Source organism: Urocampus carinirostris, chromosome 18 (assembly GCF_059441175.1).
Source record: "Urocampus carinirostris isolate Australia breed hairy pipefish chromosome 18, RoL_Ucar_1.0, whole genome shotgun sequence".
NCBI classification, from domain to species: domain Eukaryota; kingdom Metazoa; phylum Chordata; class Actinopteri; order Syngnathiformes; family Syngnathidae; genus Urocampus; species Urocampus carinirostris.
In genome coordinates, this window is record NC_142366.1 from 6251982 (window position 1) to 6264361 (window position 12380).

Below are 12380 nucleotides of genomic sequence, written 5' to 3' on the forward strand. Positions count from 1 at the left end.
TTGTTGATTTTTGTCTTAAAATATATGGTGTGGCTCTCTCAATTAAAAATCCAAATATTTTTGCCTTTATGGCTCTTTGGGTTAAAATGGTGACCAACCCCTGATGTACATTAACGTATAGTTAACATTATTAAGATGAAAAACATATTCAGCAGATGTGTTGTAATTCTCTTCATTAATAGTAAGGTAACAGAAACCCTTTTATCATAAAGTTATCTTCAAGTTCATTTTACCGTTTTAAAAAAAACACAATTATGGGGTGTATTATGTGGTATAATGACACCCAAAGTAGAAAAAAAACACTATTTTCATGGATGAGGAAGCCTAACAAGGTAACCAAGAAATAAATAAATGGGTGATAGCAGATTTTTACGGCAAATTAAAGTTACATGTCGCCACCGACCGTCTAACACAAGAAGAGGGTTTAAATGGTTAAAGTGTTACTCAACTTCCCAATTTAAAATAAAAACTAAACTATTAACTAAAACACTAAAAAAAAAAAACAGAACAATAAAACAAGTCAATGTCTACTTACTAAACATTAAACTGCTCTTATTACAATACAGAATGCCCGTTAGCCAAATTCTTGTCTGCTGACGTATGACAAAAGCCAGGAAAAAAGTCATAACCGACGTACCAACGTCATCGCTCCCCGTTATTACTTTCAAATCGTCAAATATTCAAAGCTAACTTAGCTGCCTTAAGAAAACGTTTCTCAACAAAGACTTTCTTTGACACAACTCAACTCTGGTTAGGGTCAGGTCATGTTAGCGCTTGGATTTACAGGGCTACGCTAAAGTTTGTGCTCATGTCCAAAAAAGGGCGAGGGAGTGACATCATGCAAGTTGTCAACACTCACCTCCTGTTTGCGCCACAAACAAAATTTGGCTGTGATGGGAATCAATCCATTTCCTCTGAAGCTGTCAGCCTTCCTATCATTTCTCAATAATACTTGACTGTTGGCTGAAACCGTGGAACTGACCTAACATTGAAATAAAAAGAATGCCTGTAAATCAGGGTTCCTCCAGGATTTTTCCATTCAAATCTAAGACATTTTAAGATCTTTTCAAGACCACATCAAATGAAATTTAAGACCAGTCCTGGACCTATTTCGGCATACATTTATGATATAACTAAAAATAACTGCATGAGAGCAAACAAATAACAGTTAGCACTCCAAATTACTCCGACGACGACAGCGGGTTAAAAAACGACTGTACGTAAAGCTCCAACGTAATACTGCACTTTCGAAAACGCGAAAATCGGGATTTCCCGACCGACAGATTGCATTCAGCCATTGGAGATCGCTAGTCGGAGAAAACGAAAAATAATTTTACAACACAACGTTCCATACATTTTCTAGTTTAGTTTTTATGCAGTTTTTAGCTCTTTCACGCAGATAAGACAGGGGAAAAACTATGACATTTGAGAGTTAAATTTAAAACTTGTAAACAAACTTTAAGACCTTTTCAGGGCCTTGATTTGTGGTTACCAAATTTAATCCGTTTTTAAGGTTTTCAGACCCTGCGGGAACCCTGTAGTGCAAAATTTGCATTAAAACATGCTAACATATAAACATAAAAGCCAAAATATTACAACAATAAACAATATAAATGGCATAAAATCATACAAAACAGCTACAACTCCGAAATGCTTGAAAGTAAAAACATGAAATTGATAATAAACCAACATTTAAAAAAGAAATGTGATTCTAGTTTTTAGACAGCATGTGGGCAGCCTAAAGGAAAAGATTCCCACCACAGCCAAAGAAAACACAAAAAGCTAGCTTGCAGGTTAACAAGCTAGCTGCTAAAGTATTACCCTTGCAAGTCATAATGCAAGGCAACAATTTGGCGTGACGGTTTCGTCCAGGACCGGAATGTTCTGCCCACTCGACCGGTGATGGCGCTTTTACAAAATCCTCAAAGTTTCATCAAAGTGGCCTCAAAGCGTCATGGTGGGTGTATTATTGGACGAAGCGCCTGCAAGGCAAATTCATGGGCAAAGCCAAAGATCCTGTTTGTTGTTTTCCCCTCATGTTGTCGTTGTTCTTCTATATTTTCCTTTTTTTATTCTTCTTTTTGGTTGGGTCTTTCTTTATAACGCCAGGAGCAGGGTCAGCAAGCTGGGCATCGCCACATGGAGCACCCTCTCAAAACCGCCAGCCGCCCTCATCCTCGGTGAGGCCGCGTTTCCCCCGGCGCAAAGTTCGAACAAGCTCCCGCGAAAATCCAAACTACGAGATTCCTTCTTGAGTTTCTCCCAAAGATCGTTGGCGCCTTCCTGGCAGTCGGACAGGGCTGTGCTTGCGCAAGAGTGGAAGTCGTCCCAGTAGCTGTCAGCACGAGAATGGCAAAGTAGAAAAAAAACAAAAAACAGAATAAGAATCAAGATTAAAATTAAAACAAAATTATTCTTTCATAACACGCACTATATAACACACAACCAAATATGCGCGTACAAGATGACCCTTTTATTTCAGTATTTTATTTTGTATTTGGCTCAGATGCAAGTATATTTACATACCTGACAACCTGTACGTTTTCGCCGAACAAAGTAAGTTTATTATGCATTTTAAGACGTGTACAACGTATAAGAAAATCTGTACGGAAAAATGCAAATTTGTCAATTATGGGTACTATCAGGTATACACCGACTATCACGAAACGGCAAATCAATCAGGTCAAACGAGTTCTCCGCGGTAGCCCTTATCTCGGTATCGCTTTTTTTGTTGCAAACGAAGCGAGCGGTTTGATGGTACTGTGCGCATGCGTCTGCCGCCTGGGGATTTCCCATCATGCATCTCTCCGATCAGGGGTTGATTGTGTAAATTGAAAATACATGTGGTCTTAAAAAACATCGGATTTCATGTGGTAGTTGAGTAGTGAAAGGAAGTCCGTCTCTTTTCAGAGAACCGGCTTTTTCGGCTCAACTCATTAAAGAGAGCCGGCTCTCAAACGGCTTACTTGCTTTGATGCATTATATTACGAATTATTATGTTGTATAAAGAATTTAAGAAAAAAAGGAAGTAAAAAAGGAGAAAATGAAAAAAGACAGGTTTGTGGTTATCCCTTTCAGTATATTACCAACAATAATTTAATGCAGAAAATGAATTAATAATTTGAATAGGAAAATGTATTTTTCTACTTAATTACATTTGCATGTATTTTTTCCTTCTACAGTGAACGTCCGGGCTACTTAATTTTTTGAACTTTTTTATAATAAACCTCATTCATGTCGAGCAACTCAGTATCTCACAACAAAATGTTAATTAACAATATATATGATATAACGAAACACATGTACAATATACCATGTTAAACTACATAAATAAACACGTTTGAAAAAAAAATATGGCGTTAGATTATTTTGTAAGGGAAAATACGACCGTTTGTAAGGGCATGGAGCCGTGGAGGTTGACAGGTATGTATTTATGGTAGGTAGAATATCTTCATGAGGACAAATTCAGCATGCTCATACTTTTTGCTTGAGATGGCGCCACTATAACTATATTTTGTTGTACTTTGCAGGTACCGTATTTATTCATGTATAATGCTCACCCGCATATCACGCATACCCCTTGTTTTTGATTAAAAATCAGTATAAAATTTTGTTTTACTTTTTCTTCACACAAAATAAGCACTGTAATTCACAAACGTTGTTGAATATGTGCGGCCATGATTAAAATAATTTTTTGACAACAAAAACTATGAACACAATACCAACGTGATATTTAAATTGTATTTATTTAAAGTCCTTTAAAGTCCAATTCATCAGCACGTACATTGAATAATTTTTCCCTTGTTGCTGCTTTTTTAAGTTTTATATCTTTCAGGACGACTTTTGTCTCTGGTACAGTGAGGAAAACTAGTGTGATAATGAGATAAAATGGAACGCCTTTTCGTATGTCATCTATAAAACTCGTCGTCTAGTTGATACGATTTAGCGCTCTCATCGCATCGATTCTTATCACATCCAATGTTTTGCGATTGTAGTCACTATTTTTTTCGACTGATCAATCTGATGAATGCGGTACTATACTCCCATAAAACCTTGCGTATAATGTGCACAAGAGGTAAGATGTTAAGCCAAAGCCCGAGTCTGACACGGATTTATGCACGGGTCAGCACAGGCTTGTTTCTTGATGACTTTTTAAAAAAATTAAGATATGTTTATAAAAATGTATACTAAAACAACAAGTGTATATTAAACAAACAAAAAAACACAATTATTGAAGTTGACCAACTGGCTATGTCAATTAAAAGAAGTCACTCCTGTGTCTTTTTTTTATCCACCTGTCATTGTTCTTTTCGTCTCTCTGCCTCTCTCTTAAATTGCCGCGCTAGATTCTTAAAGATGTACTGCTGCTGATATTCATGGCCAAATTTTCATTCTGTCAAAATGACAGGAGGCCTTAATTTTTTCCTGTAAACTCTTAAAAAAACATCTATGAAAAATTGACGAAAGAGTAAATGTAACCTCCGCATACACAGAAATATAAAAATGTAAATGTTTATACAGTCTTGTTTAGCTTAGATTTGGTTACAAAAGACAGGCTTTCCAAAATCATCTCTCCTATTCCCAAGTCCTCACTAATAAAATTGAAATGTTGGGTTTGCCTTGGGCTCGGTCCTAAAAATGAAGCTCAACTGGATTAGGTCAGGCTGGAATCTTTTTAGGCCTATCTTACCCCTGCTAAGCAACCAAACGTTTGAATTCTTTTTAAGATAAAAAAAAATGCATTATACACAAATATGGTATTGTAAAAAAAGAAAGATTGAAATTGACTAGCCATTGTAATCGCCTCGTTATTGTTTTTTAACTCCACCCGCTGGCCACTATGCGACCAATTAGGCGTGAATGTGACAGACCCCTAATACGCCCTTTGACCCCGGTGTGTTTAAGCTAAAAAATAAGGGGCAATGTGTGTGCGAGGAGGCGTGTTAACCACTTACAAATGCCACGCTTGCTCCCCGCTGCGATAAAGCTGTCACTCAATTCAATCCGTGTGCACACGCGTGCCATCTGGAGTGGGCGTGTCTACTTCATCAAAGTGTGCTTAAGTGTGGAAGACGACACAAAAATCCGCCCAAATTAAAAAACATTTGGCTTTTGAAGCTGTAAGGGGCAGGTCTTATCTGCACGGCCAATTAGCCACATCGTCAAGGCTACACTACTCTGCAAAATGAAGAAATTCAAATAAAATACTAATTTCTCGTCTGCAATATACTCACTACGGTTATTTTATAAGACAATCCAATTCTAACATATTTCCTTGTGCATAAAAAATACATGAGAACATTTCATTTTTCTAACTCGGGGTAACTTATGCAGACTGGAAAATGACCAAAAGAGCAGACAAACACTAATTATAATAGTTTATTGAATTATTTAAAAGTATATCTGCATCATTTTTTGATGAAAGTGTTTACCTGAACATGGGAACGTTTTTGTTAGATTTCATATCTATTATAAAGAGGGGCTAAAGCTTCTTTAGACTTCTGCATAGACAACCAGATGCTTTTAAATAAATGAGTTTAGCACATGTGACTTACTTAATTAAAATTCTAATTAGCCTTTACTACTGTTTTTATAATTATTTTTTAAAATGTAATAGAATGCTATGTACATAAACAAGTATGTTTTATGCCTGTATTTATATAGTGCTTTTCAAGTCACTAAAGACCTCTCAAAGTGCTTTACACTTACCTATTCACACACACACTCACACACTGATAGCGGCGTGTCGGGGGCATTAGGGGTTCAGTATCTTGCCCTAGGAAACTTCGACATTAACCAAATGCAGACATCATGAGTGCAACAACAATATATATTGCAGAAAAAAAGTGTTTTTATTGTCACTATCTTCAAAAGGGGCTGTACAGAATTTGGATCTTTTTTACTCCCTGCCACAATCTCCTGGCTTGTGTCATCATTGCTGCTGCTGTCAAGCTCCTTATGTTGTGCGTGCAAGTAGGTGCATTTCTTAGACATGCTCGAATAAATTCTTCTTTTTTTCATCTTTTGGGGGTTTTGGTTGGTGTTTACGCAGTACTTGAAATTGGCATTTTATTACTTTAACCATGTTTAATCTATACTAATTAATAATAATAAAAAAAAATGAGGCACTCTTCAGTACTCCTCCTACCCCCCCATTCCTACTACTTAACGTGTTCAGCAGTGAACAGCTATGCTAAATCAAGGAAAAACTATATAGGCGTAGTGGGGAAAAAAATCCATAAGCGCTCTTTAAACTCAGTTGGACATTGTTCACACCATACTTAATAATAATAATAATAATAATTTCCTTTGTATTGTCATTCTGTGTAACAATGTACACAGAACGAAATGTCGATACACCTGACCCGTTGTAGCGAGCCGATGCAGCCGCAGCCAACAGAGGGCGCCGCCATTTTACCAATGTTATAAGTCTTATACACCTGACCCGTTGTAGCGAGCCGATGCAGCCGCAGCCAACAGAGGGCGCCGCCATTTTACCAATGTTATAAGTCTTAGGTAATAGAGAAAATATTTAACTTTCAACTTATTTAAGGTCACCTCAAACAATGCAACCCACCTTTCATCAAAGTGCAACAAATAATATATCCTGAAAAAACTATAAATTATTTTAACGATCGGTAGTTTTTAAGAAATGATAAACAAAATGCTTTGAAAAATGTGCAATTTATGAGTTAAATGGTGTTCAAATTGTTGCATCCCTCGCTACCAAGTTCGAATGCACAGGGATCCTACAGCTTTAGGCAGGTTAAATTCAGGACTTTTTAAGACTTTCTAATGCCAGTTGAAAAAAAAATTCGACAAGTCAACAAAAAAAACAATTGAAATACACAAAACTAAAAATATCTATATTTCTTGCACACAATACGTCATGCCTCGTACACATGATCCAAAGTAAACGTCTCTGTCCAAAGTTGCTATGTGTATTGTGGGTAGACCTAAGACATGCGTCTTTTCAGAAAAGCTCGACTGAAATCACATCACCGTTTTGATAGTTTTATCATTGTGGTCACGCGATGTTTACACGAAAGAAAACCGGTGAATTATTAAAAAAGACTATTGATAAATGTTAATTAATATTTTTAGTTCAAACAAATATAAATCTTATTAATGTGTTCTCATGTTTAAGACTTTCGAAAATTGGATTTATGGGCCAATTAAGGCCTTATTTTTAGAATAAGGAATTGAATGCCCTTTAAGACTTCTCAAGGATCCGCGGGAACCCTGATGCATCTGGCATGCATGGTGCGTGCATGCAAATGTGTCTTACGTGCAGATCTTGTGCAGGTTCTGCTGGTCGTTGAGGTCGGAAGGGTAGTTGGCCATATTGTCTCCCAGCTGCAGTAGGCAGTCAGAAAAGCCTTTGAAGACAGCGTCACAGTGGGTGGAGCTAACCAGCATCGACTGGAGCAGCCACACTAAAAAAAAAACAACCAGGAAAAAAACCCACAACAAGACCACAATGTCAGTGCCTGAGATTACGCGTCGAGCACAATTATGAAGTAAGATCACTGTCAAAAAGGCGTATCCAGAAAAGGACGCAAAAAGAATATTCATATCCGTAAAAATGTTCCGTGTTGTATATCAAAACCCGGTGAAAACCTTTCTGTGGATATGTGTTGAAAACTAAGAGTACAAAACAAAAACCTACGGGCATAAGACCTTCGTGTCGGAAAACGTCTAGAACGAATCAAATTACAGGTACAAAACAAAAAGCCACAGGAAGTATGAAACCGTGGTATGCAAATTTTTGTTTAGTACTCGTAGTTTTCAACAGGTATCGTCAGCTGGGATTTTACAAGGAACATTTCAAATACCCAAACAAATTCACGTGTACGAGTCTTCCTTTTGCGTCTATTTCAATGTATACCTTTTTGACAGTCATCTTACTTCATACACAATCTGTGTTAACTAAGGGTGGGTGGATCAATAAAAATGTTGATACCGAGCAAGTACTTGGATCAGATCCATACTATTGTCTTGATATCTATACTGTCTTCCCATTTTAACTAGCATTGTAAAAAAGCTGTTCGTTGATCATAAGATTACCATACATACATTATAACTCTTTGTGTTTACAGTTTTTGCACTATTGACTTCATTTAAAATAAAAAATGTGAAATGGAAAATATTCTTGTTGTCTTGGTGACATTCTCATACAATATTTGTATTTTTGTTACATTGCTGGTTTTTAGGTTTTGTTCTGAGGCAGTTATTCAGTCAAAGTGTTGTTTTTTTTCACATTGTACCGTTTACATCATTTGCACTTTGTGACTATACTTTCCAAATAACATGCAATGTAAGGTATTATAATTGTAATGTTGACAATGTTTTTATTTGTATTTTCGTTACTGTACTGCTTTTTTGGTTGACTCAATTGTAAAACAAATATTCCTATTTATTATTTTACACTGCGAAAGTGTCAGAACCAGAACAGGATCAGGACCCAATCGCCTTCATTTTACGGGAAATGGGGAGTCATGCATGTTAGGCAGCCGGTCTGGCCAGAGACCGACAACATCGATAACAAATCAGGATAACGAAAATAAACAGGAGAAACTAGACGGGAACAAAAACTGGAGAAACTGACAAACAGGACATAAACCGACGGAAACAAAACTGGAACCCGAAATCAAACAAGACAAAAATTAACGGGAACAATACCGGACTTGAAATACCAACAGCAAAAGAGGACTGAGTCAGAACCCACGCCTTGTGGGGCAGAAGTTCGTTTGACGGGCTGACAACCGAAGTAAGAGAGCGCTGAGCTTTATATAGACAGATAGTCAATCTGGCGCCACACGGGCAGGGACAATTGGTCACCATGGCAACCGTGACACACGGGTGGGGCCAATTGGGAACCTAGGCAACCGTGGCACACACGGGCGTGGCAATTGGGCGCCATGGCAACCAAGACAGAAAGCTTACATTGTAATTATTTCATAAAAGTTAAAACATCTTAGTTCCTAAAATCGTTGTGCTGTGTTTATCGTATCATGAACTAAGACAAGATGGCTACGACATTTCAAAGCAAAAAGTACCGTATTGGATCGGAATTGATCGATACTACCGTGTATTTACTTATAGAATGAATCAATACCCAAATTATTAAGTATTTTTCACCCCTAGCGTTTAGAAAACTGCAGTTTAAGAGAAACACTTCAGTCCTACAAAGACCTCGGGGGTCTTTTCCTTTTTAGTATGTACATATTTGATTTGATTTTGATTGTATCATAGTTTTTAAACTTACCGGGCTTGCATAGAAAATGTCATTGGTCTTTCTTATGTTAATGACAATAAAGACAATCGTGAATTCGGAAAGATCAGAACACTTGCGATTGGATAAAAAATTTTCACTGTATTTTTATGACACTGATTTTACAAATTTGAAGACACAGTCCATTAAACAAATAGTTTTTTCTTTATATTTAGTTTTCTTTGTACTATCATGTAGGCCTTTTTGAAGGGTTATACCAGGGCTCTCCAACGTGGTGCCCGTGTGCCTTAATCCACCTAAGAAGCCTGAAAAATTTTCATGGGTTACTGATTTTGTAGAAATTTTGATTTCTCAATGTGATTTTCAAGAAAATTTGATTTATAACTGGTATGATGTTTAGTAGTTCACTGAGCCTATTTCAACCTCTAATAATTACACTCTAGTATTAATATATACAGCATATTATTCACTTGTTATATTGAAATGCATATCAAACTGGTAGCCCTGTGCACCAATCGCAGTAACGAATTGTTTCTCTCAGTTTAAAAAAGGTTCGGGACCTCTGGGTTATACAATTATTTGTATTATTTCTAAAAAGAAAATAACCATCATGCGAGTTATTAAGATTTTCATACCACGAAATATGGCAGATGGATATGATTATAGAATAATGACAGTCTTAGCACGTACCCCAGTAGAGTGACGCTGATGATGACGACAAAAACTCCCTGGGGGCGGTAACGTCGATGACGTCAGCCCCACTTTTTTCTACAAGCACTACTACTCATGCGTATTTCATGCAATTCGATCATTTGGAAATTCGATCATTCTATAAAGAGTACTATTTTTATATTTAGCTGTCTTTGACCCGTCCTATAGTATTTTGTGAATTCATTCAATCATCTCACGGAAAATACTTGATGATGATAAAATTGAAATTTAAAAATAAATATATATGATTTTCTTCAGTTCCCCAATACGTATTCTCTGAATTGTGATCCCCCTTAAAACGATTAAATGAAAAATGATTCGATGACGTCATGCAATGTCAAAAGGATCATTCATATTTCATATACCTAAGCTACAAACCTTCACAATAGACTCTCAAATATTTCACACATCATTGTTTCCCATTTCATATACTTAATAAATATAAATATTATTTCTATCGTTCTTTGTAAACAACATTTGCTCTCATTTTTCCGTTATTAAGGCAATTTTTTTCGCTTATTCTTATGCATCTCCCTTTCCTGCAGTGCAGAAAAGCAGCGTGGTGCGTGCGTGCGCGTGACACACCCACTACACGCACACGCGCACACACGCCTAGAGGACGTGGTTTCCCCGTCACGCACGCGCAACCAATTACAAGACGTTCCTGGAGCCGCCAATAATGAAAAATAATATAAATAAAATTGACACTCTTCTTTTTTTATACATTTTAACAATTACAAGTAATCATAACTAAAAATTGTCTTAAAATGTTTGTAAAATTATGTAATCATTATAAACTACCGTTGCATATTAAAAAAAACTGATCGGGTGACACTCAATATAATAATTACGATAATAATAATAATAATAATAACAAGACAATAAAAATCGAAGAGATGCTCAGGGGGCGCGCGCTCACCAGGATTGCAAAGAAAAAGCGCGTGCTCAGTGCTTCGCGCGCGCGCACACACACCTCCACACGCACACAAATAACGCGCTTATGCAACAATCATAACACAATTAAAAATCATAACGAGCATTTTAGACGCCCGGCCCGAGAAAGCGCATTGTACAGGGAAAACGCGTGCACACCTAGAAATATGACATAATTCTAGCTTCGTTAAATTTCGTTTTTTTTTTTTTCATTTTTGCGTGACAAGAAACGTGATCATTCTTGTATTACTATTTTTAGAATGATCAAAATGCGGCCTGGAACACACGATAGTGTTTTAGTGTCACACACAAATAGGGCAGGATAGAGTACTTTAGTGTCAAAATTTAAATAAGAGCAAGAGGAATATGAAGAGGACAGGGGGGAACAGGGAGGGGGTGGGGATCTCCCTTAATTGCACGCGCGCACACGTTTACATTAAAACACGCACAAACGAAATTATGAGGAAAAAAAATATATATGTTTTTTTTCTTTTTCAAGGGCCGGAACAATTACATAGCTCATGCATTTCCACGCCAGTCACGTGATATTGCAAGGTGACTATCAAAAAATAATCAGCAACAAAATAGCATGACATCAAATTATATATGATCAATAATATCGATATGAACGAAAATGTGATTTTGTTAACTCACCAAAGTGCAGCGCCAGCACGAGCACGAAGCTTCCCGCCATCATCTGTGGACGCGCACCCACGCACGCACCGAACTGACACCGCAGAGGAGGCGCGCATTCCCGCAAAGTCACACGCACGCAAAAGCTCCGCCTCCTCCGTGGCGGGAAATAAAGAGAGAGACTCCGCCTCCTCTTTTTTACCTTCATTGTCATGGGAGAGGATTTTTCATTCACTTTTCTGTTATTAGAACATGTCTTGTGTTGCGACTGGGAAAGAAATGTTTCAATTTTAGTATATGCAAAGCCGAAGCGACGCAAATGACAATCGCGTGCTTGAATTCAGTTTTGTCAAAACATTTTTACCCCCCAATACGTTATACAGTAATGCTTCTCATACTTGAGATATTAAATATATTTTGACAGGTGCGATTAAAACACCCTTACAGAATATATTAGAATAGAATAAAATTAAATTATCTTTATTTCCATTGGAATAAACGAGGTGTAACGTAGTGCAAAACAATATTAGAGAAAGCTCTCCAGGGTAAACATGTAATAAAGACTTTAACGAGAAAAATAAAAGATTGTCAGAATGGATGGACAAAAAAATGTATACAACGTAGTGCTTAGAGAGTGGCCTGAGTTATAATAATAATGCAATGAAAAAGAATAGAGCATTGTAACAATAGTGCAATGAAAATAGGTGCTATAACACTTAACAGCAGCAGCAATTTAGAAACCCATAATAGTTCACACGGTTACATGAAATAGATTTTTGCACAGTTTCATTTAGCAGGAACAAAAAGAATAAATAAATAAAATAAGGAGCAAGATATGTTTTGTGCTTTTCTTTAAGGTGGTGTTGGT

The 12380-nt window shown here is 36.9% G+C and overlaps 1 protein-coding gene across 1 annotated transcript; it reads right to left on the reverse strand.

The window, feature by feature from the left end:
• On the reverse strand, positions 1 to 11664 carry nrn1a (neuritin 1a). The gene is made up of 3 exons (XM_088322534.1): positions 11534 to 11664; positions 7289 to 7436; positions 1 to 2335 (listed from the first exon to the last, which is right to left on the reverse strand). Exons 1-3 carry the CDS (start codon positions 11574 to 11576, stop codon positions 2098 to 2100), a joined length of 429 nt encoding a protein of 142 aa, XP_088178660.1. The 5' UTR covers positions 11577 to 11664; the 3' UTR covers positions 1 to 2097.
• Positions 11665 to 12380: the final 716 nt, after the last annotated feature.